General features: G+C 56.0%; 1 protein-coding gene across 4 annotated transcripts in view; it reads left to right on the top strand.

The window, feature by feature from the left end:
* The window catches only part of KIAA0513 (KIAA0513 ortholog), a 59,893-nt gene that overhangs the window by 20,868 nt on the left and 13,751 nt on the right, over positions 1–25,274 (top strand). For 3 of the 4 annotated variants that reach the window (XM_040443251.1, XM_040443256.1, XM_040443252.1), the window contains exons 2-4: positions 19,524–19,983; positions 22,235–22,334; positions 23,615–23,688. In XM_040443251.1, the coding sequence (XP_040299185.1) occupies positions 19,655–19,983; positions 22,235–22,334; positions 23,615–23,688 (503 nt within the window). In that variant the 5' untranslated portion in view covers positions 19,524–19,654. Of the gene's footprint in view, positions 1–16,140; positions 16,276–19,523; positions 19,984–22,234; positions 22,335–23,614; positions 23,689–25,274 lie in introns of those variants that run through there. The other variant, XM_040443255.1, reaches the window with a different exon arrangement.

The raw sequence follows: 25,274 nt of genomic DNA on the forward strand, positions 1-25,274 counted from the left end.
TCCCCCCCTTTTTTTTTTTTTTTTTTTTGTTCACTTGCTCCACTCCTGATGGCCCTCCTCCTTCTGGTGTTAGGTCCCTTCTGCCCAAAGAAGTTTCTTTATAACTTCCTGAAGAGCAGGTCTGCTGGCAGCAAACTCTCTCGAGACTGTTTGCACTTCGCCTTTATTCCAGAAGCTTTTTTTTTTTTTTTTTTTTTTTTTTGCTGGATATAGAATTCTACCCTGGCAGCTCTTTTCATTCAGCACCTAAAAACCGACACTTCCCTCCCTCCTGGCTGCCCCAGTTTCTGTTGAGAAATCTACACTCACCAAATCCTTATTCCCCGTTGAGTAACGTGTTGCTTTTCTCTGGCTGCTTTCACAATGTGTCCTTTGTCATTCGTCTTCAGGAAGTATATCGCGATGCACGTGGCTGTGGATTTCTTCTGTGTTACCATTGCTGCCGAAGTCTGATGGCTTGTGTCCTTTGCCACATTTGGGGAGTTTCAGTCGTTCCCTCCAATGATTTCTTGTACTGCCTTCTTTCACCTCTCCTCCTGGGACTCTGATGACACAAATGCTAGGTCTTTCAGTATTGTCCCGCAAGTCCCCAAGGCTTTGTTCATTTTATTAAAACAAATCATTTTTTTCTCATCGTTGTTCACATTAGGTCATTTTCACCGATCGCTTCTCGTGGTCACTGATTTTTACCTTTGTCCTATTAATCCTGCTGTTGAGCATAGCCAGTGGTTTTTAATTTTTCAGTTACTGTATTTTGTTTAGTTCTGAAATTTCCATTTGATTCTTTGTATCGTCTGTTCCTTTGCTGAGACTTTTCATCATTCCCCTCATTCCCCAAACTCCTCACTTTTGGAGTTTTTTTTTTTCTTTTTCTTTTCATAACAACTGCTTTGAAGTCTTAGCTAATTCCAGTAAGTGTGTCACCTTGACCTTGGCATCATCTGTTGATTCCCTTTTCCCATGTGAGTTGAGGACTTTCCTCATTCTTGGATTCACCCGGACTGTTCAGATACTACGTTATGAAACTGGCCCAGGTGCTCGGATTCTGAGTCCCTCGCGGCTTTTGTGGGCCTCAGTATCAGTTGTGTTTTCAAAGCCTTCGTGGTGCCGTTCAGATCTGCCCCCCACGTGCCACCCCGTGGCCAGCGATCTCTGGCAGCGGTCTCTCCGGAACCTCAGCGCCCAGAGTCTACGATGTGCTGTTGCGGGTTCTGTCTGGATGTGTGCGGCTCTTGGGGTGAGCCCAGGAGCACATCCGCAGCTTTATGGGCTGGTTCCCTTGAACTCCTCCCTCTTCCTGATGTTCCCAGGACTTTCCAGTTCCAGGGACCCTCCTCCCCTTGGTCCTTGCCCCAGAAAGCGGGGGTGTTACTTCTCCTGCTCTGTTGCACTCCCCCCGCAACTTAGCTCGCGTCTGCGACTGAGCGAGAGGAGGGTCGAGAGAGAAAAATCCGGTGGGTTTTCACCCACTTGAGAGCGCGGCACCTGCAACGGACAGCAAGGCTCCTGCCTCCAGCGTTGTGGGCATCTGTGGACCCCTCAGCTGCTGTTGTCACCGCTCCTGCCGAGTCGCTGGGGGGCCGGGTGCAGAGAGCCAAGAAGACAGAGGCATGATACAAGGAGCACCCTGGGATTTGGCTCACTGTGTCTGAGAACCAGGGGCCCCTTCCCTGCTCCTCAAGCAGGACCGCATGGCTTCCCCTGGGGCTCTGCTGTCTACACAGGACCCCTGCGCGTCCAGGCAGGGGTCCTGGCGTGGGGAGCCGGCAGACTCCCCCCTGCTTTGCTGGCGCTTTCCTCATCTACCTGCCACTGGGACCTCGCAGAGACCTCGGAGAGCCGCTCTGCACATGCTGCCCGGCCGGGTGTCAGAGGCACATTCGGTGGGTGAGACGGCATGGTGTGCTCCCTTCATCTCGCGACCACGGGGAAGCCAGAAGACGCGTGTTCTAGGAGCATTGGACAATGAAATCTGGATCAAACCGAGGAGTGAGGAAATCGGGGTGTATCCGGTGCAGGAAAATTGTGGTTTGTGTGGAGAAAGAGGGGAACAAAGGTGGAAGGAGTGGGTAGATGTTAACAGAACCAGCCGACCTGCAGGGTCCCGTGAGGGAGGCAGGGGGCCCCCTCCCTCGAGATTTCCTCCTTGCATCCCTCGGTGTCTGGGAAGTGTCTGCCCTTACGGAGTGACAAGGCGGTTCCTCGGCCCCCGCTCAGCCTGCCGGGTTGCAGGGAACGGTTTCGTTTGGCCAGAAGCAAAGGAGCTTTCATGTCCACGCGGGGCCGTTGGGAAAAGTACACACGGAGAGAGATTTCTGCCTGAGGAAAGAGTCTGTACTCCGGGGTATCGGGTGTCTGTGCCCAGGCTGTCGCCAGCGTGTGTGGCCTCGTGCGGTGCCATCGGATTCCGTCTCGATAGGGAAGCCAATCCCATAGAGTAAACCTGTGTCTCCTTTTCTCTCGCTCGCTCACTCAAATAAAGCGCAGCCTCTATTGCGAGAATAACTTGTTTTGCTGAGACGTTGATGCCCGTAACGGTCTCACCGCATTTCCATCTGCACACGTTGACCCAGATGAAAACAGAGACCAGGTGTGAACTGTAGAGCACAGCTTCTGATGTGGCTTCTTTCCCGGGTCTGTGATGCCGACGTGCCCTCAGGGTTTCCGTCTCCCTGTGGGTTCGTGTGCCGAACATTCTGCAGATGCCTGACGCGAATACCATTCACCATTTGTGCCTCAGACTTGTATTTTGGTTCTGGGTCTCTGTTTTTGTTTTTGCGTTGTTAGCGCGTCGGACGTCACCAGCAACAGCGTAGGGCAGACGGGGTAGCCGTGGCATCGTCCTGCGTTATTTTTGCAGAGTTGTAGTCCCAGAGAGAATAATTTACGTCTCGGTTTTCCGTTTTGCGTGTCGTTTTCGTTTACCGTAAGCGTTTTCCCAACACCACGCTGCCATTGTCGCTGCCCGCGACATTTCAGTGAGGCAGCAGAACTGGCACGGTTTCCTTCTCACCGAGCATCTAGGTTACGGTCACATTGTCGCTCCTTTTGCTGCGTTAACTACTGCTGCGCGTAGGTTCCTTGGCCATGTTTTGGGTTCTTTCCTTAGGACAAACTAAATAGACTCTTAAAATGTTGTTAAACACGTTTCAACATTACAGAGGATTTCAAAAGACCACGAATGGCCTCTAGAACACACGGCCACATAACACATTGGCCAATTCCAGATTTCTCCATGTTGAAGAGCAGGTTCGGGATGTGTCAAGAGATTTAGCCAGAGGGAGGCAGGTGTTTGTATAGGGAAATGTGTGTGTGTGTGTGTGTGTGTGAGAGAGAGAGAGAGAGAGAGGGGGGCGGGAGGGGGAGGGGGAGGAAACTTGAGCCAGGTTGCTTGTGACCAACGGCGGTGTCCCCTCTGCACGCGGCCGTTGGGAGAGCTGTGTGGGCAGCCCTGACCAGCTCCACGTTGCAGAGCGCCGTGACCGCCAGCCAGGTGAACCGCGTCCAGGAGGATTTGCCTAGAGCCCTTTCTCCCGGAGACACAGATGTCCAGCGTGCGTGTTTCTTCTTTGGGCCAACGGGAGCGAAGCCCCAAGCCCGAAGACAGCGGGCGTTTGTTCAGTTCATCCCTCCCCTCCCCCGGCTTCTTCGGAGAGGCCAAGTCCCAGATCTCTTAGGGAGCCCGTCCCGATCCAGCGATTAAGTGTGGCTCTCTCCGTGCCGGGGGTCGGAGCAGCACGAATTTATGTGGCCAGATTGTCCAAAACGATGGAAGGCCGTGTCCGGCTATATCCAAATTGAATCCAGCTGTCCCCAAATTGTCAGCTGTGTCCTTTTATTAAAGAAGCACAGCCGCTCACCGAGGGAGGGGTGTGCTTTGCAGTCAATTCTGACATTTGATTATATTGGAACCAACTCAGTGAATCAGTAGTGAAACTTCACGGGAGACACCTGTCACCGAACTCCTCCTTGTCGCCTTAAATGAGAGTGCTCACCGGTTCACAGAGGAGGTGCCTGGGACCAATGAGACGGTAGCAAAGTGCAAAATGTCCGTCCGGATGCTCGTGGGAGGTGACTTTGGTGTCGGGACTCAGGGCCACTCGTGAGGAACTGCGAGATTTAGCATCCTGGACTGTGGAGGGGCCTTTGGTGGGCAATCTGAGTGCTCCCTCGCTGCCTCCCTGATCCCCCCCCGGGGGGGCTAATGGAACTCCTGGATACTAGGTTGTTTGGGGGCAGTGTGGTGAAATGGAATCGGTTCTGGAGCCTTCTGCAAGCTCCACGAGGCCGGACATTTGTCTCTTCCATGGCTCTTCCCCACACATAACACAGCGCCTGGCCCGTCACAGTGGATCGAATTCGACACGGCCGAGTCACGGTTCCGTGGGGAGGTCTTTGTGGAGAACTAAAGCCGTCTCACCCTCTCACCGCACTGGGGAACCAGCAGATGGTCCCTCATGTCTTTTTCCTGTTCACTGTGGGCACTTTAGATGTTTCTTTCTTCCCGGAGGTCATAAAATACGGGTCATCTTTGGATGTAACCTTTATGACAGCTGCAGTGGGGTAAGGCCCGCATTAAGCGTCATAAAACGTTATCTCGGAATGGCACTGGCACGAATCCTGGAGGTCCAAGGGCCTCTCCTGCTGATAACCTGCTGACGAGCGGACGTCTGCCCTCTGCTTCCGGCCGCCTGGGAAGGAGGCTGGGGGCACCATCGGGCCGGGGAGACTGCTGCTTTGGTGGACCCTTCTTCCCTCCAGAGCCGCGTAGACATAATCTGGTCCCTCGGGCAGGTGCCCACTCCTCACACGTTTGAAGACCCCTGTCCTGTCCCCCACACGTGACTTACTCCCCGGGTACGTTTCCTCCACTTTCCCACTGCTGCTCACGTGACACGATCGTCAGGTGGGCTCTCGATTTCGTCTTTATTTTTTTGGACCCTGTCCAGATCTTCAGCTGTTCCCTTTCCTTCCGTGTTTTTTTTTTTTTTTTTTTTTTAAAGACTTCACAAGCATTTGCATTTATGGAATTAAAAATGCCTTTGCCAGTTTATTTTTTCCCCGCACAAGGAATCCTCATGGGTTGCTTTGGACTCCGTGATGGAACAGAACAACGCGTGTGGGCTCTTGGACGTGTTTACCCGCCGTTGCTGCCCTAAGAGGGGCTGATTATTCCTTTCGCGGTGTAGGATTGGACGCGGCGTTCTGAGAGCATCCTGACCAGTGGAAGCAGGGTGTGGCGAAACCACCACTCCTGCTTTGGGTCCGCCACTGTCTTCAACACGGCTTTTTATTGTCGTTAGCGTCAGACACGTAGACTTGCGGCGTGCAGTGCCTCTTGGGATTGGGATCGGGCACGTTTCTGTCAAAATGTCAGGCTCCCTCGCCAGTAATTCGTGAGTTATTCAAGGGCAGAAAGCGAACAGATTTATTATCGAGAGGCATCTCTTAAGACGCAGCCCACCACTGAGGTCTGCCGAGAGCTTTTTGGGTCCCGATTGTGTCGTCCCCTGTGGTAGCTGGCTTTGGGTTCCGCACAGTCTCCGTCACCACGTTATTTACCTTCGAGCTTGAGTAATTGATGAAGATGTAGGTTAGAGCCCGGACTGGAGTGGTAGACCATCTTCCAGGTGCACCGTCTGGGTGGTGCGCCCAGCCACCACGTGTCGTTGAGTTTAAGACCTCATCGGCTTTAAGGGTCACCGTTATTTTATGCACAGTGAGGAAAGGTCCCATATTGCCATTTATACTGTCACACAATGCTTTTTATCACTTAGACTTTCTATTCTGTCCTTATCGAAAGCATGCCTTTAAAATTACGTCGACGTAGATTATCGTCACGCATCGCTCTCGTCCATTACAAGGAGGGGGACGGAAGCAGAGCATGTTGGCTCAAGGAAACTCCTTTACGTGCGAGCCGGGTCCTTCCGAGGCTGTCAGTCAGCCGGCCGTGCCCGCCCCCTCCCGGCGCCGTCTGCGCTCCACGTGAAAGGCCGTGCGGCGGTCAAGGAGCTGGCCGTGATGCCAGGCGCTGCATTTACTGCTTCCGTCCCCCTCCTTGTAATGGACGAGAGCGGGTCACGTGACGGGGAGGGGCGGATGCTGGGCTGGCGCCCGGCGCCCGGGGCGGTCGGGGTCCCGACTCCGGCCCCGGATCTCTCGGTGCCGCGACTGTGACTGGACGGGAGGCCTGGGCCCGACGTCCCCGGAAGCAGAGCATGTTGGCTCAAGGACTTCCGAAACTCCTTTACGTGCAGAGACCCGTTCCTCTGAAGTCCATGGGTTTCTGTAAAATGCCATCCTCTCGGCCATCAACATGCTCTTTATGGAGCACCCCGTCCGTGTCCCTTTGGGGAGGACGGGAGCACCGAGGGAGGGGCAGGAGGAGGACCGATGCTGCTCCACTCCCTGAGGGGGGTGTGGTTACACGGGGCTGTTCACTTTGGGGGAATTCAGTGAGGGACACGATTACGATTTATGCACTCTTGTAGTTTATTTTGTAGTTACTTTGAAAAATAAAAGTGGGTCCGCTCTTGCCTCCAGACAATGACAGTGGATCATGATAAGCCTGCCTAAGGGCACTGAGGAGACATCCAATTTCAGAGATCTTAAAATGCAAAAAAAACATGCCTTTCGGGGCAAAGAAACACAGCCTTTGTACGTCTGCCTAATCACACAGTGTCCCCGACACGTCTGTCCGTTTCGCCCTCAAAGCTGTGATGAATTTGTCAAGTACCTCACTGAAGGTCAACCCTGATGCACACTTAGCACAGTGACCCCCGGATCTACGAGTAGGAAAGGGACACAAACAGCGCCCGTGATGAGGCTGGCTTAGACCGTGACCTCACCGCCTCCCCCTCGAGGTGCTCCCACAGCGACGCCGTTAGTAACCGCTCGCTTCCCTGGCACAGCCATCTCACTTAATGCATTCACAGCGTGTTCCGCCTTCCCCTCCAGAAGTGGGGTTGACATTTGTCCTTGTCTTACCTCCCCCGCCTGTCATCATCGCTTCTTGGGAGACGAGAGATGGCGGAGGCTTCCCCTGGAGAGGCTGGGAGCTGTAATCCGTCGCTTGGCAGCCACACGCTCGGTCTCAGTTCCCTGGACCGGCGTGGGCTCTCAGCCCCATCAGAACCCCTAAGCGTGTGCGTTGTGCAGGGCCTTGGGCTGAGCCCACACTCTTTTCCCACACCCGCCGGTGCCCCTTTCCTACACGCACCCCCCGTGGCCAGCGCTCAGCTTTGTCCTCCTCTGCCCTCGGAGCGGTCCTGTGTGTCACATGTGCTCCTGCCTCATGATCCCCGAGTCCACTGTTAGCCTGGGCTCTCTCGGGAGCTACAGCCGTCTAGTGTCACCTGTAGCGTGCCAGGTACGTCCTAGCCCAGGGGAGCTGGGGGCTGCGTTGGGTGGACGGCCGGAGGGTGTGTGGTTGGGATCCCAGATCTGGAATGTGGATCCCGAATGGCCACAGGCGCCCCTGCCCCTCCCCAGACCTCCACCCTGCACTCTTCTGGTCAGGGACGTATTACAAAAGCCCACCTCCAAGGAGGCCGCTTCTGGACACGTGGCCCCTCGGTTTGAGCGCCTCGGAAGCCTCCGGTTTCAGATTTGGACCAGGCGGTGTTAAGTGTCCCCCGGGGTCACGCTGCAGTGGCAGCTGGCTGCGTTCCACGGTCCACCCCGCGGGAAATGTCAGGACCCTGCCGACAGGATCGCTCTCCCGGGGTGCTTGTCCTCCCGTCTCTACGTAGCAGAAACTGACCCGGCCTCCCGAGACTGTCCTTGCCTTTGGGCGTCCTCCGGCCCCCGTGCCCGATGTGGTGCTCGTGCCCCCTGCCCGTCCACACAGTCGGTTAGATCCTTGTCCTCTTTTCCCTAATAGGTGTGCACTTCATAAAGACTGGGTCTGGGAACTCCTCTGGGCACCTAACACGGAAAACAGGTTTGTTCGTTTCAGTTGGCTGGTGGAATGAGATTTTCTTCGCCTCCTGGGTTATGTTGGAAGCCCACTGAGGTCAGGAAGGGGGTGGGTGCCTCCCCCACCGTGCAGCCTAGCAGAAAGGCTCAGAAAGTTTATTAAACATAAACTTTATGTTTAATTTTTATTTTTTTTTAAGTTGTATTTATTTGAGAGAGAGAGAGCATGAGCAGGGGAGGGGCAGAGAGAGAGAGAGAGGGAATCCCGTGCTGTCGGTGCAGAGCCTGATGCAGGGCTTGAATGCACGAACCGTAGGATCATGACCTGAGCTGAAACCAGGAGTCGGACGCTCAACCGACTGAGCCACCCAGGCGCCTCATTAACTTTACGGACTGAAAAGTCAGTAGTGATCCTACCGCGTTTCCTCCTATTAGCTGTAAAAATACGGGCAGTGAGGGGCGCCTGGGTGGCTCAGTCCATTGAGCGTCCAACTTCGGCTCGGGTCACGATCTCGCGGTTCGTGGGTTTGAGCCCCGCGTCAGGCTCTGTGCTGACAGCTCGGAGCCTGGAGCCTGCTTCCGATTCTGTGTTTCCCTCTCTGTGCCCCTCCCCTGCTCATACACACACACACTCTCTCTCTCAAGAATAAGCGTTAAAAATTAAAAAAAAAAACAAACAAACACGGCAGCGGTGTTTTTCTGAGTCTTCCTTCAGCTGCTTCCTCCCTTCAGGGAGGCCAAGGGCGTTGGAGGAAGTGTTTGCGGGTGATCAGGGCCGGGTGGGTGGGCCAGCTGCCTGGGCACATGCAGCCTCTGCCCTGTGATCACCTTTGAACTCTGACCTGTGAGATCCCCACAACTGCCCTGGCCCCGAGGACCCTACAGTGAGGAAAGCAGACAAGGCTGCTGGCACACAGGGAGCCCCCCTGGGGGAGCGCGGTCCTGAGGTCACCAAGCCCGGGCCGTGAAGGGGCACAGCCGACGAGACAGTCGCCCGGACACGCAGGGGCCAGAACGCTCTTGCCAGGTGCCCGGCTCGGACGCACCCTCGGAGAGGGTTGCCCGTGAGCGCCCCGTCCTGGGTGGGAGCCAGGTGGGACCGCGCACGGCTGCGGAGACGTAACGGGAGCTGCCACTGTCCTCGTCGTCACGAGCAGAGCCCCTGCGGCCACCTGAGAGGTCGCGGCTGCCCGCGTCCGAGGGAGGGAGTCAGCGGGAGGACGGTCCTCTCCCCACTGGGAGCGGCAGCACCCGGCTCCTATTCCGGTTGTAAAATCGGAACGTTGGCGTCTGAGAGAATTCGGCCAGAGCGATTGGTGGTCTGGTGCTTGCCGAAAGCCCGTTGGCACATCTGGTCCTTGAGGGAAAGGGGCCCCCGTGCTCACCTTGGTTACAACGTCCCCAGGCTCGTGCTGCTTCCTCCCTGTGTCGCCAGGAACGTCCTGTCTTCGCCCTGCAGGGGCGTGTGCCCCAAGCACACGGACACCTGTGCCCGGCTGCTTCAGTGCATGCCTTCAGACTTTTGGAGAGTCCTTTAGCGGGGCGCCTGCGTGGCTCAGAGCGTTAAGCCTCTGACTTTGGCTCAGGTCATGGTCTCATGGAGAGTCCTTTAGAAATACACGTTCCAACGTCTCTGCTTCTGTTACGGAGCCTTGTAGTGCCTACAGGCCTTTTACAGATCTCTCTACAGTCGTCAGTGTTGTTCACGTGAGGACCTCCTTGACAGTTTTATTTTTAAAACCGGTGTCTGGGAAAAGTCAGCCTGCAGATGCCTCTGTCAGAACGAAAAGAACTGTATGGCCCAGCGAGGTTCCCTTTTTTGCTTTCGCTCCAGGAAGCCCCCCTGAGCTCCTCGCCCAACGTAGGTCATTGTTCCCTTGATTCCACGGGCCTGTAAGTTGCCCTGGGTCCACACTGACCAGGAGAAAATCTACGTCTGAACAGCTGCCCAAACGCAGCGACATCTAAGTGGACATTGGTGACGTTTCTTCCTTGACATGTATTCGTTCCCTGAAATGACTCTGGCCTCGCGGCCAAGAGGCCCAAAATTCTCTACCTGGTTCAGAGGCAAAGTCGGTGATCACCCGAAGACGATGAACGGATTCGCTTGTCAGAAGCCCTGGGGCTGCTCAGCCCCTGGAGAGGCACACGAGAGTCCTTGTTGTGGTCTTGTGTGTGAGAGGTTCTGAGCAACAGGAAGCGTGCTTTCTACCAGCCTGGGCTGGTGGCCGAGGTCTGGCTGGGGCGCCGGAGGACCGAGCTGTGCGGAGGGGCTCAAGGGCCGGCCCGCTGGGTCCTTCTCTGACTCGGGACCGCGGGGGTTGGGGCGCGTGGGGGAGCACGCACGGTGTTGAGCAAACGCAGCCTGAGCCGCAGGGAGAGCCCTGGCCCTGAGGCCGATTGTTTGTGGCAGGCGGGGTGCACGAGGGGGGATCTGGAAGCATCTCCTGAGCGGAGAGGTGAGGGGGGTTCGCGCCGCCAGCCATGGTGTTCACGGCAGGCCCATTCGCCACAGGGTGACCGCGTTTAGCTCTCTCTTCTTCCTCCCTGTCCTCCGCTCGGGCAGCTTCAGGGAGGCACAGTCTTCCTGGAAACTGTCCGTTATCATATCGCATCATAGGGGAACCAACCCGGGAGCCAGTAATCTGATAGCTGATCTGCTTCGCCGAGGTCAAGACCACCCTGGAGACCAGAAACCTCAGCCGAGGTTTGTCTGGCTCCCCTCACTCCTGCCAAACCCCGTCGATCTTCCCGCGAGGCCACCTTGAAATAAGCGCTGTGCGGTGGACCAGAGGGGACTCTTCGGCAAGGTCACCCGCTCGTTTGCGGGCGGGAGAGGGACAGCCAGGCTCTAGGTGCAAAGCAAACGTCGAGATTTCCCTCGTGTAGTTGTGGTACCGATGGAAGAACCAGAGAGGGATACATGGACCCGGACGTGGGCTTTGTGGGCGCCGTGGCCTCAAGAGGCTTTATCCCCCCTTCTGTTTCCAGACCTCTCTGTAATGCTGTGTTCGTGATGGAGGGAAATGGGCACCAATGAGCCCCACAAGCCCGACTGAGGGCTGGAAACGTCGGGTTCATAGGGATCCACGTGAGGCCCACGTCAGGCTCGAGGCTCACGTGGCTGGTGCACAGGCCCGGGGCCCGAGGTCCCCACGCTCACAGCGCTTTAGTGTCTCGCTCATTTTGTCCTGACGCTCCTAGGCTAAAACAAACACCAGGCACCCCAGTGGGTCCTCAGGTCCTAACAGCATTCTGGCTGTCTGTGTTAGTTTCCTACGGCCCCTTGAACGAGTTACACAAACTCAGTGGCTTACAGCCTCACACATTTACTGTCCCACAGTTCTGGGGGCAGTCTGATGGGGCCGATGTCAAGGTGTGGGCAGGGCAGGTTCCTTCTGGAGGCCCCAGGGAAGTCTCTAGAGTTTTCCAGCTTATAGAGGTGCCCGCGTTCTTCGGCTCGACGCCCCTCCTCCGTCTGCAAAAGACCATTGTTCCAGCTCCTTCCCTGACTCTGACCCCTCTGCCTCCCTCTTCTGAGGACCCCTGTGGTTATCGTGGGCCCCCCTGGATCATCCAGGACCATCTCCCCTACTCAGGGCCCCCAACTTGCCATGTAAGGTCCCGTGTATGTAGGTTCTGGGGGTGAGGACGTGAACACTTAGGGGGGACCACTGGTTAGCATACTACACCATGAGAAAAACTATTTTTTATTTCATTCTTCGCTGGACGTGGCCGTTCTCTTTTCTTGTCCCGTGTCGACTTTTGCGCAATACTTTTCGTTGCGGTAGACTGCAGAAAATTCAGCTTCGCAAAGATACGAGGTCACGGGAAGCAATCCAGCATGAGCTAACGGTGAAGCTGTGAACTGCTTCGGGCCAGTAGTTTGCTTTGTCTCTGGAAGATGTCCAGTATTGCTGTATTTTCCTCGAAATACTGAAATATCCCACAGGACCTCTGTGAGTTTGCTCAGGTATCCCGGGGTGCCCCGGCACCAGCTTGGGAACCGCAGCTGCAGGTTAAAAGCATCCTGGCTCAGCTCCTTGGGCTGTGCCTCATGTGGGAAGGATTGGGGGTCCCCCCCCCTTAGCTAGGCTGTCCCCTCTAGTGGCGGGCAGCATTCGGCTAAGACGTGGCTCCAGAAAAGAACGTGGTGCCCAAGTCCAAAGAGGCCGTCGGACCCACCGTCGACTCCTGGCCGAGCCCTGGCCCCGTTTCCGGCCCGGTGCAGAGGGGCTAAGGGCCACTGGCCTCCTTAGCCGGTCACACTGACCCTGCCCTCCCATTCTGGCTCCTGCAGTCAGGTGCTTCAGGGCACCCCGTGTCCACAACCACAGGGGAGGAAAGGACACTTTTCTTGGGTTATTCGGTTGTATTTTCTTAACAAAATTTAATACAAAGGCCTAGAGGGCATCCAGTTGATGCTAGGCGAAGAAGGCTGTGTGAATTCAACGGGATGCCCATGTCTGGGGAGTGAACCATCATTAGAGGGTTAAGTCCTGGAGCTTACGTGAGTCTGATGACTGCAGGAGGGAGTTCTTTATATTCTGCTTCTCACCCAAGACCCTCACCTTCTCTCTGTTTGGACTCTCTGTTTCGCACAGAGCAGGTGGGCTTGAAAGTCTTAGGACTTGAGTCTCAGGGTCAAGGACTTTCAGTAAAGCAGTCAGCATCCGTCAGGGGTCTGCAGTTTTCCTGATTTGCACTGGCCCTCTGCAAAGCAAGCCCTTAGGCAAAGCAAGGCAGATTTTCTGTGGGGAGGTTGGCTCACTACTTTACGGGAGGTGCCAGCAGGTGACATTCAAGTTGTGGCTGGAGAGAGGTCAGAATGTCCCAGGAGCTCGGGCAGTAGCTGCGAGGGACCTTTGACCTCTGCTCCTAGAACAGCAGGTGGTCCTGTTCCACACCCACCCACCCACCCGGTGACCTCGCTCAGCCATGCACCTGCCTCCCCCAGCCCCAGACTTCCGTCTCTAAAGTAGGAGTAAAAACAGAGTACTGCCCAACTGCGTGACAGAATGGTCCCAAACAACGTTTTTACGTATTTTTGTGCCTCGGAAAGCGTCAGCTCTTCTGATAATATTGGCCTCGATGTCCTTTGTTGTCCGTGTCACCGTTGCCACAGCAGGGCTCTCGTTCACCCTCTCCTCGTGGGCCAGGAGGACGAGAACCCCTCTCCGTGAGCCCCGCTCTATTCAATCAAAGTAGAGATTGCTTAAAAGGAAAATCTTTTAAAAAATGGATGTGGGGCACCTGGGGGGCTCAGCCGGTTGGGCGTCCCACTTCGGCTCTGGCCACGATCTCACGGTTCGAGAGTTCCAGCCCCGGGTCGGGCTCTGCGCCCAGGGCTCAGCGCGTGGAGCCTGCTTCGGATTCTGTGTGTCCCTCTCTCTCTGCCCCTGCCCTGCTCGCTTGATCTCTCTCTCTGTCTCTCTCTCTCAAAAACAAATAAACATTAAAAAAAATACTTAAAAAAAATGAATGACTTTCCCAGTGTGAGTCTGATGGGAGCTGGACCCTGAGGCAGGAGGCTGGCTTTCTCTGTTTGGGTCAGTCATCAGGCAAAGGACTCAAACCAGACGCCTTCGTCAGAGGCTGGGGCTTGTGGGACAATCTGGCTGCAGGGGCACAGCTGGCCTCGCGGGTCCCAGTTCCCTGGTGTGGGGACCCTTCCTCGCACGCTGCCCCGCACTTAACCCGGAGTGGAACAGATGAGTCAGAGTTCTGAATTTGGGGGCTCGTTGGGGTTTCGACCTTACACGTGGAAGGAGGGTGCAGATCTAAAACCCACCGAGTGTGTGTGGCCACAGAACAGACTTCGGGGAAGGTGATTTGGTAGCACCCATCGTCAGCCTTAGTAATGTGCGAAGCTCTGACCCAGCAGCCCCACTTCCAGAAGTGTACCCCCAGAGGGAGCTGTAGGGGGCCAGCCTCGTGGTCAAGAGCAGTGGTCCTGCGGTTGGATTGTGGGCGCTGTCGCTTCCTAGCTATGTGCTTGGGAGTAAGTCTCCAAGGCTTGAGTTGCTGACGTCGCGTGATGAGGGACGAGCTGGATGGACGTGATTGTGAGACAGCCTGTCACGGACGCCGAGTGAGCGAGGCTTTGCAGGCCCTTCTCTTTTTGTAAGAGCAGCACGTCTGCTAGTTCTCGGGGACACTGAAAGAGAGGGAGTTGCCTGAGGTGGATGGCCAGGGGCAGAGTTACAGAAAGTTCCGGATTCTCCCCCAGGGAGCCTCGTCTGATTGCTCAAGGTGCACCTACTGGAGAAGTCCTGACTCGGGTTGGGGAAATCAGAGTTTGAGCAAAGCCCCGTGGGGATGTGGCTGAGCAGCCACAGGAAAGCAATCTCCTTCCGAGTTCCTTCTGCAGCTGGGGCCGCAGGGCAGGGCGGGAAAGCCTGGGGGGGGGGGGGAGGGATGGGGGGAGGGGAGGAGGTCAGAACGTGACCACCTTGGCCTGCCCCCGCCTGCCCCTTTGCTCCCGTCCTGTACATACAGATGCCTGTGCCTAAACTCCTACCGCAGCTGTCCCTCAGCCTCCCGGTTCCCGAACTTTCCAAAGTCCTCGCTGCCTGGACCACTGCCTGGTCCCCTCTGCCTGGACCACTCTCCTGTGTCAGAGGACCCTCGTGTCTTCTCGGCTGGTGCTCCTTCCCGCTCCCCCCCACCAGTCCAAAGAAGCCCTTCTCATCGCTCTCGGGGACATTGCCTGGGGACTCGCAGCAGCGCTCAGTACTTCTGAAGCTCTTGTTTGGGTTTCTGTTTCATCAAGTGTCTCTTACCCTCCTGTCCCCTTACCCCTCCTCCGCCCCATCTCTTAGCCTGCGCCCGCCCAACACCAAATGCTCCTTACAGCCTCATCCGTGACTGGACCCCCAGCTGCTGGCGCACCGGCTGGCGCATAGTAGCTGCTCAGTAAGTATTTGTTGAGGGCACTTGGCTGGCTCCGTGAGTAGCACGTGTGACTCTCCACCTCAGGGTGGGACGTAAAACCTACTTAAGAAGCGAAAAGAAAAGAGATATCTGTTGGATGAGCAGGTTGGGTGGTTAAGGCCTTTGGGTTATAGGTTGACGTAGAATTTTATTTACTTATTTTTATGCATTTTTTAAGCTTATTTGTTATTCATTTTTGAGAGAGAGAGAGAGAGAGAGAGAGAGAGAGAGAGCGCGCATGCCAGCGGAGGAGGGACAGAGACAGCAAGAAAGAGAATCCCAAGCAGGCTCAGTGCTCTCAGCCCCGAGCCTGACATGGGGCTCGATCCCACGAACTATGAGATCGTGACCTGAGCTGAAATCAAGAGTCCGATGCTCCACCGACTGAGCCACCCAGGTGCCCCCGAATTAGAATTTTAGCCTAATTTGGTTGGTGGAAACTTTGTGCCCCAAGGCCCAGGAAGTGAAGTGTAAGTACGATCGGAGGAAGGCTTGTTCTACTTCAAGGCCACAGAAAAGCACTTTCAGTGTGCACGCGGTGTAGTTGGAACGATGCTGCTGTGATTTAAAACCCCAGGTCTCAGAGTCTGCGGCCCTGGAGTGGGGTCGGGAGCCTCCAAAGGCACTGGGGCACGATCCACAGATGTGTTTTCTTTGGCCCACGAGGTGTTTTGAAATGAATTCGAATTCGCTGCCCGCCTTGGGGAATTGGAGGATTTCACGTAGTACATTTCAGCAGTTCTTCGGAAAGCTCTTTAGATCTGGTGCCGCCGGGTCCGCGCTCCCGAGTGCCGCACCTGGTGGCTCTGAGCGGGGACGGTGCGGTTGGTTCCCGAGGGGCCCACTCCCTCTGGCCGGCCCGACATAGGTGGTCGCGCGAGGTGTGGGATCCTGTGTGTTCAGAGCGACCGTCCCCTTGTCCTGCACGGAGGCTCATAATTATGCGTCCTTCCTGAAAGAAGATGGATGCTTCCGAGGCCCTTACCACTGGCGGCTGCTTCTCCCTGGTGTCTGAGCTCTGTGGCCGGATTCGGCAGCCCTGCCTTCTCTGCCACGAGGGACGGCATCCCCGGGCTGAGGGCCCTGGGGGCTGGCAGTGTGCAGTGATTGTGCCCTGCTCTGCAGCGGGCCGGGGTCTGCACGCTGTGGCCCACGGCGCCCTCACGCGCCAGGACTGGGTCCCCCGCCACTTCTCCCTCCCCTTTGTGCCTCTCCCTCCTTCCTGAGCCCACGGAGGAGGCTTCTGGGAAAGGATGACCTACTCCCAGAATTTCGAGGTAGGGAGACGCTGGGAGAGCCGCTTGCTAGCCTCAGGCTGGACCAGAAATAACTGTGATAATTCGATCTGATCGCCAAGCCCCGAAGCTGGGGGTTCTGCTTGGGTACGTGGGTGCAGCCTGTCCCACCGCGTGACACTGTCTCGAGGTACGGAAGTTTGTTTCCCTTTCCCTCGGAATTTTTACTTGTTCACAGACTGCGTCCTCTGATGTAGAACAAAATCGAAAGGTGCCAGGACTATAATGCACTTGTCTTTTCCAGCCCTTTTCTGTACGTATGCTTCACTGTTACATAAGAAGATTGCAATTCACGCCCTACAATATTCGCAGCAGCCAGACCAGAGGACGGCATGCTGGGTTGGGGGGGGGGGGGTGGGGCGCGCAGGAAATATTTTTGACTGCAGACCGTTTTGTTTACTTGGCTGTGAAGTGAACATCATTCCCTCACGTTCTAATTGTTTCCAACTGCATCATCACTGATTACTGTTGCATCACTTTGTTAGAATTTATTTGCCAGTTTCCTGTATTTAGATCCCACCCCCCCCCAATTTATCAGGGTTAGAAATACTGTTGTTGCTGGGGTCCCTGGGTAGCTCCGTCAGTAAAGTCTCCAGTTTCAGCTCAGGTCATGATCTCACGGTTCACGGGTTCGAGCCCTGCATTGGGCTCTGTGCGGACAGCTCAGAGCCTAGAACGTGCTTCGGATCCTGTGCCTCCCCCCCTTTCTCTCCCCCTCCCCTCCTCGAGCTCTGTCTCTTTCTCTCTGTCTCTCAACAATCAACATAAAATAAAAAAAGAAATACTGCTATTACAGGGAGCATTTTTCTCCACGTAACCAGCTTTGAGTTGAATTATTTTCTTAGGATACATTCCTAGCATTTGAATTCTTGGATCAGAGGATAGAAAAGTAAGAGCTATAGAAAATACTTTCCAGGGGTACCTGGCTGGCTGAGTCGAAAGAACACAGCACTCTTGATCTTGGGGGTCATGAGTTTGAGCCCCACGGTGCGTGCGCAGATTACATAACCCAACCAACAGACAAATAAATAAATACATAAATGAAAATAGTTTCTAGAGCCTTATTTTTCCCTATTGTCAGGGTTACTTGAGGGTATCAACTTGACCGTATCCTCATCAGCGTTTAGATTGCATTTTAGAGTTTCTGCTAACTTAGTACCTAATGGCACCTAATTGTTTTAATTTGCTTATCTGCCTGTGTGGTTATTAGTGTTGGCCGAAGAATGGCCTAGTATTTCTCCTTCGTGACTTGCCTATTTGAATAGTTTGTGTATCTACTCGAATACAGAGTTTTCGGTCGGGTTGGGGTGGGTGGATTTCTGATACAGATATTACGGACCCAATTCCGTCATCCTGACTGCACACATTTTGCCAGTGTGTGATTTTCCCATTTTTAACATCCAGTGTGCTGTTACAGGGCTGGTCTTCTGTGCTTTGGAGAATCTGAGGAGGTCGTGGCCACAAGGATCTTAGAATTCGAGCCTGACTGGGGCACCTGGGGGGGCTCTGTTGGCTAAGCATCTTGACTCTTGATCTCAGCTCAGGTCTTGATCTCAGGGTCATGAGTTTGAGCCTCATTTGGGGCTCTATGCCGGACATGAAGCCCACTTAAAAAAAAAAAAGAGAATTCAAGCTAGACCACAGTGTCTCAGTCGGGGAGACCCCGGCCCAGAGAGCAGAGCCCGTGGGCACAGGTGGTGGGAGGGGAGTCAGGGCCGCCCCCAGCTCCAGACCATCACTCCTCAGTCTCTGCCTCTCTGAGTGGTAGCGCTGTCTCCTGAACCCCTAAAAACCCCACGTTGCTCTCCTGGCCCAGAAGGTTCTTTTAAGTGGAGATGTTCGCTTCTCTTTTTTGGGCCAGCGCAAGCTTCGTAGGACTCTACCGAAGATGTGTCGTTGTTACTCCAAGAGCAAGGAGCCAGCGTTCCATCTCCCTGACTCAGGGCATTTAAAAATATCCTGGGCTGGGGAATTCGGAGGAGCCCGTGATCGATTTGTGAGCATCAAGCTCTTAACAGGCAGCAGAGGCGGTTCTGATATTGAATTACACTCAGGAGACGCATTGCGGCCGTGTCGCTGGCCACCTGTCGGCTAGATGCTTGGGGTCTGCCGAGGGTGAGGAGAAGGACGTGTCCCGTCTTGAGGTCGCTCTTGTCTGGGGGAGCTGACATGGAAGGAGGGCGAGATCTCGCTTCCTGCTGAGCTGTCTGCCGCTCCTCACCCGGGAGGGGGGTCGAAGAACCGGAGGGTGACTCCCCAGCTGGCAGCCAGGAGACCCCGTTTAGGTGCGAAGGTTCCGGTCCCATCGTGGACCCTCCCGGCCCTTCGAGCACATTCACGGGCAGCTGTGTCCACCCATTCACAGACGTGCGGCCAACACTCCCTTAGTCGAGACCGTGCTGGAGGCTGGATCGCTACACAGGTGCTCCAGGGGCTCTTACTCCAGAGGGATAAGCAGAGATGCTAATATCTTCCCGTGAAGCTAACGGAATTGCAAATGGGTGCAAATAAAATACGGAGGGGCGCAGAGGAATCGCTGAATACTTTTGAACAGGGGTGGCGTGAGCTGCTCGGGAGAGGTGGGGCTGTGTCAGCCCGGGGCAATGGACGGCATCCGGGCAGGGGGAGGCGGGAAGAAGGCACGGAGCGGGAAGGGGGAGCGGCAGAAGGAATGGGCGCCACAGATGCACACCGTCCCCCAGCCGGCTGTGTGCAGGGAGGGGGCAGGAAGGAGCAGGGGGGTCCAGGCAGCACATGATACTCAGAAGCCATCGGAGGGCGTGCGAGGGACGCGAGAAGGGACGTCTGTGTGGCGGCCTGCGGAGGTTCTGGGTCTTGAGTGGAAGACTCCTCAGAAAGGAGCCCGGGAGGGAAGAGACGCCAGGCCGGCAGCCGAGGGGCCCCACGTGCTTAGCAGAGGCGGCTTTTCCCGCCGAGCTGGGCGACACCATCTCCCATGGCCGCTGACTCCAACGGCAGGGAGCGGGCCCGTGTGTCCTTGGTGATGTTCTGATTCTAGCCCGGGGTCAGCCTTTTTGTTTAGTGGCATCACTCTGGTGGCCCAGAGCAGGGGGAGGGCCAGCAGGCCCGGTGCCTCGGAAGTCTGTTGAGCTTGGAGGAATCCCGATCGTTGGTGTTTATTCGTGCGTTTATTCGACAAAGAGTTACCGAGTGCCTACCACGTGCCAGGCGTGTGACAGCAAAGTAGACGGTGACGAAATGATGTCCATGTAGAGACGTCCCGAATTCTGGACGTCTGGAGCCTGTTCCCTATCCAGGGAATCTTGGGGCCCCGCTGATTCGGTGGAGTCTGGAGTCTCAGAGCTGCGTTCCCCTTACGCGGGCGTAGTGGTAACGCTGATGTGCCTTCCCTTCTAGATGCCTTAGGGCGCGAGAGCCGCCCCAGAGGACGCCTGGTGGCCAGCAGCGCCCGAGCAGCTCGTGTGCGTGGCCTCCAGCTCCCACTGACGTCCCCGGGAACGCGGTCCGCCTGGAATCCCCCCCAAACCATGGAGGCCCCGGAGGTGCCCGTGGGTGCGCTGCTTGACTTCGGGACTGAGCCAGCGGCGCCCTCGCCCCTGGAGGCGTTGCCTCCGAAGCTGCAGGATGGGGACAGCTCGCAGGGTGACGGGGCTTCGGAGAGCGAGACCACGGAGTCCGCGGACAGCGAGAATGACATGGGCGAGTTGCCCTCACACCCGTCCTGGGACCAGTACCGCCGCTCCTCCTCCAACGAGTCCTTCTCTTCCAACCAGAGCGCCGAGTCGGCCGAGGACGAGGAGACCCAGGAGCTCCGGGAATTCATGCGCGGCTACGTGGACAAGATCTTCTCTGGAGGGTGAGCCCCCGGGACGCGGCTCTCGGTCGGGGTGGGGCTCGTGCTTCCGCACCTGCCGGTGAGGCCGGAAACTTTCCGTTTCCCAGACTCCCCTTCGTGCTCGTGGGCAGCGGGGCCTTCAGCAGCTGCCAGGGTGGGGGCCCTTCCTTGGTCCTCTTTCTTTTTTTTTTTTTTTTTTAATTTATTTATTTTGAAAGAGAAAGAGAGCCCGCGTGCGGGAGGGGACAGAGAGGGAGAGAGGATCCCAAGCAGGCTCCATGCTGTCTGCACAGAGCCCGACGCGGGGCTCAAACTCACAAACTGCGAGATGATGAGCCCAGCCGAAGTCGCGCGCCCAACCGACCGAGCCCCCCAGGCGCCCCGCTTGCTCCTCTCTCTTGCCTTTCCTTCACAGTTTTTTGGGGTGTAAATAGGCACCCTGGCAAGGGAACACACGGAGCGGAGGGGGGTTGGGATCAGGCGGAGGAGGGGGTGTCTGTGGGTGGGCCCCCGCTTGTCCATATCTCCACGTGGGGGTGGGGCGCAAACCCAAAGCCCTGGGCTTCCGACGTCAGCCGTTGCCTTGCGTCCCGGCCGCCCGCTAGTCCCTGGCGGCCTTGCCTCCCGTCTGTGGTCTGTGGACCCGCAGCATCAGCGTCCCGGGAGCTTGGGGCAAGTGCGGATCTCGGGCCCCAGCCAGGCCCACTGAGTCTGAATCTGCATTCTAACCCGACCTCTGCACTCTCTGTACACGCCCTTCGGTGAGAGGAGCTGAGGACCCCACAGGACAAGTTTCCAGTTTTATTAACACAGTAGGAACTTCTGCCTGTTGACAGTGCAGAGGCATTATTTCCTACCGTGCTTTGGGTCCCTTGTTTGTAATCTGGCAAGGTTGACGCCTGCCTTTGCCAGGTGTGTCTCCGTTTTCTTCGCAGTTAGAAGAGGGGGGAAGACCAGGGGCCCCCGGTGGCTCAGTGGGTTCAGCGCCCGACCTCGGCTCAGGTCATGATCTCACAGTTCGTGGGTTCGAGCCCGGCGTCAGGCTCTCCACTGGCAGCTCGGAGCCTGGAGCCCGCTTCGGATTCTGTCTCCGGCTCTCTCTGCCCCTCCCCTGCTCGTGCTCTGTCTCTCTCTGAAAAATAAATAAATCTTTTTAAAATTCTGAAACACATGATAATAAAACATGAAGAAAAGGGAAAAGAAAAAAGGGAAGAGCTCAGTGAAATCCGAACATCGGACTCTCCCAACATGCATTCGTGTTTGATTTTGAACGCATTCTGGGAGAGCAGATCTGGCTCCCTCCTAATTCTGTTTGACTAACACTGGAATGAGTCAGCTTCCTCTGAGCACACCCAGTTAATGAAAGGGGAGGAAGCCCAGAAGCCTGCTAATCTGTCGGGAAGGCCGATCTATATTTGCCACAGCCCGTCAGCAGTACGGAGCAGGACAGCTGAGCTGGACGCGTCTTCGAGAGCATTCCAGAAATCGCTGCAAACCGGCTGGCACCTTCTCCTGTTTCATCTGGTGTTGGTATTTTGGGATAAGTGAGACCAAGATGTTTCCCACAAAACCTTAAATAAATGAAAAATCGCACGAGCTGATTGAGCCTCAGCCTTCTGCCGCTCCTTTGTTTTGCCTCTACATGTGGGGTAGCGTATCGGCTTTCCACGAAGAGTGATCAGAAGTGGTTTGAGGTCGGGGGAGCGTTCGGTTCCCCCACCCCCTCCAGGGTCCCCCAGTCTCCCTCACACACAGAGCCAGGATCGTCAGAGAGGGGAGCAGGCTGGGTCCTCATGGTAACTGACCGTCACCCCCGAATCAAGGCAGTGTGTCCTGCTGGGGCTGAGCAAGTTAGGTGTTCTGGAATGTGCTGTGGTTCTGTGCTGACTTCACCAATGAGTGGGAAGGCGGCTGAGCTAGAGAACCAGGCCCTCAGAGGGTCGTGTGACCCCGGCCGGTGCTCCCATGTCACGGGAGGCAGGACCGAGGGGATGGGACATGGGCTTTGGAGCCGGGACGCCTGGATGGAGCTCCCATTTGCCACTCTCCTGCCGTGTCTGGTCCCCTGAGCCAGTCTCCTGTCTTTGAAATAGAAACGACCCCATTTCCTTGTGGGGGTCGCCTGAGGGTGGGGTGAGCCGGGGCCAGGAAAGGGGTGTGGGGGGGGGGGCAGGGCAGTACTTACTCATTCCTCCTCCCCCCCTGTCCCCTGCTGTGGCCGTGTTTGTTCCAGAGGACTGAAAGTTGCTTTCTTCTCCTCTGTTCCTTTCAGGGAGGACTTGGACCAGGAGGAGAAAGCCAAGTTTGGGGAGTACTGTAGCAGTGAGAATGGAAAAGGCCGGGAGTGGTTTGCTCGATACGTGAGCGCCCAGGTGAGGGGTGGTGACGGCAGGTGCTGGTGATGTGGGACACTCTGGCCACGTCTGCCTCACCTGCTTTGGAGGAAAGAGTCCAGGGAGATGACCCAGCAGGAAAACAAGTAAAACCTACTCAAAGATGTTCTGAAAACGCCTAGTTAGAATGGCGGGAAGTGGGAAGAGTAGCTCGTGTAGATGCCCCCCGCTAGAAAGAAACGTGAGCAAACTGGTCTTTTAAGTGCGTGAAATGACAGACAAGTTAGTTTTGTTGTGTTTTGCTTACAATTTATTTTATTTTAGAGGGAGAGAGCAAGTGAGTGGGGGAGATGGGCAGCGGGACAGAGAAAGAATCTCAAGCAGGCACCACAGTCCAGTGCGGAGCCTGACGTGGGGCTCGATCTCACCACCGTGAGATCATGACCTGCGCCGAAATCAAGTCGGACGCTCAACCGACTAAGCCACCCAGGTGCCCGGGACAAGTTTTTTAAGGGCAAGTTTGTGGACTGTGTCCATGCATAGTTTTATTCAATAACCCATAATATTCAGTTTTTACAAAGATCATCAAGGCAGTGACAGCCATGTAAATTCAGAAGAGTTTTTTTTTTGTAAATACCTGCTAGGTCCTTTTTTTTCTGTAAAGTGGCTTAAACTCTTAGCTTTTAAAGTATTTTTTACTTTAATTTTTTTTAATGTTTATTTTTGAAGGAGAGAGAGAGAGACAGAGCGTGAGCAGGGGAGGGGCAGAGAGAGAGGGAGACCCAGAATCCGCAGCAGGCTCCGGGCTCTGAGCCGTCAGCGCAGAGCCGGATGCGGGGCTCGAACCCACAAACCATGAGATCATGACCTGAGCCCAAGTCGGAGGCTTCACCGATGGGGCTGCCCAGGCGCCCCGGCTTTTAAAGTGTCTTTATCACAATTTAGTGGCTCCAAGAAAAATTAGAAGATGCAGATCAGCAAAAATAGAGAAGCGACCCATAAATCTACAACCCAGAAATCGGCCGTGTTGCCGTTTGGGGGGGTTTAGTCCCTCCAAACTGTTCTGTGTTGTGTGGGCGGGTGTGTCGCATCCCTAGACTTCACACTTCCGAGGAGACGTGGGAAGACGTCGGCTTGGGCTTTGCCGAGCGACGGTCGTGTGTCTGGGCCAGCGCTCTGCTCGGGGTCCCGGTTCCCGTAGCGCAGGCGGGGCTGCTACCGCCGGGGGCTCGCGGGCCCGGCTGTGTCTAGCGGTGCCCGGCGCGGCAAGCCCTGTGCCACCTGCGCCCCCGTGACGCGTCTGCCCTGTTCCTGGACAGCGCTGCAATTCCAAGTGCGTCTCAGAGGCGACCTTCTACCGCCTGGTGCAGTCTTTCGCCGTCGTCCTGTTCGAGTAAGTCGTGCTGTTGCTCACAGCCTTTGTCCTACGAGCGTGTCTCCCCCCGACCCCCGTCCTGCCCCGTCCTAACCCAGGCCTTACAGCGCCTGCTCGGAAATCCCGGCATCCACCGAGAGGCAAGGCCGTGCCGGCCTCTCGCGGGAGGGAGTTTGGGTCCTCCCCGCAGGCCCCCCGCAGGAGAGGTTAGGGGACTGCACCCGGGCCTGAGCAGATCCCTCCGCCAGGGCCCTCGGGACAGGCTGGGATAACACGCCCTTGACCCTGCCCTCCTGTGCAGGGCGGTGGCGTTTTCTTGATTTTCTGCCCTGAAGTGCTTCCAACTAGATAGACAACCGCGCACCTAATGATCGGATCGGACCCGATGAGTGCAGCCTGCCCTGCGTGCTAATTAGGCCCCGCTGGAGCCTTTTATCACAGACAGCACAGTAGTCCCCGCAGGGGGTGTGCGTGGGGGAGGCAGCCACGTGAGTGAGTCTCGGGCTCTCTCCCCCTCAGGCCGCGGGGCTCTAGGGCTGCCAGACCCACGTCATCCATCCTGGACCTGCGTCAGAGCAGGCGACAGCCCCCCCTCCCTCCCCCCAGCATGAAATGGAGGGGGTGTGGCTCTGCCTTGGAGACGTTGGACAGCAGCTTTACCGATGCGGGGGAGGGGAGGCAAGGCACGTGGGTGGGAAAGGACAGGGTTGGGGGGGAAGCCCCGACCTGACAGTCATTTGTGCCCCCGCTTACCCTCCTCCCGTCATCATGGCCTCAAAGCAGCCCCGTGGCTTGTCCCCATGTCCCCATTGTCCTTCCAGGCTTGAAAACTCCCTCCTCCCCGCAGAAAGGTAGCTGCTCTTGTGACCCTTAGCCCCCCTGTGTCTGGCTGTCCCCTCACCTCTCTCTGTTCCCCCACGAACGTGGAGCACGGACTGGAGGGGAAAGACCGTAAAAAGGAGGATCCCCATGTTTCCGGCGCTTGCTCAGAATGTCCCAAGTTGAAGACAGGCTCCCGTGGGGGGCTTCTGGGTCTCGGAGCTGGCAAGGGGCGGCGGCGGGGGGGGGGGGGGGGGGAGTTCACAGGCGCCCCCCACAGTTTCCAAGCAGGCCCAGCTGTCTTGTGCACAACAGGCTCACCGGCACCGAGACCACTCAGCTTCCAGTCACATTGATAGGAATTCTCACGAATCCGTATTTTACAGAGATTGCACCTGTTCCGCTTGGCGACAGAAGTATTTCATTCTCCACTTCCTTTGAATTTTCCCTTAAATAAAATTGGGGTGGGGGGGGAGGAAATTGCCTTCAAATTCCAACCGGACCGAAACACAGAATCTCCCCCATTGCTTTGCGAGTGTATATATTTTTGTGTGTGGTTGGGAGAAAAGAAAGAAACCTTGTAATGTGTTTTAAATATTTACTAAGTTTTAAAGTTTATGAGTTTTTTAAAAATATCTAGCTTATGAATGTCTTTCATTTTTACTTTTTTTTTTTTAAATTTTTTTTTTCAACGTTTATTTTATTTTTGGGACAGAGAGAGACAGAGCATGAACGGGGGAGGGTCAGAGAGAGAGGGAGACACAGAATCGGAAACAGGCTCCAGG

Source organism: Herpailurus yagouaroundi, unplaced genomic scaffold (genome assembly GCF_014898765.1).
Source record: "Herpailurus yagouaroundi ecotype Mexico unplaced genomic scaffold, PumYag 190, whole genome shotgun sequence".
Lineage (NCBI taxonomy): Eukaryota > Metazoa > Chordata > Mammalia > Carnivora > Felidae > Herpailurus > Herpailurus yagouaroundi.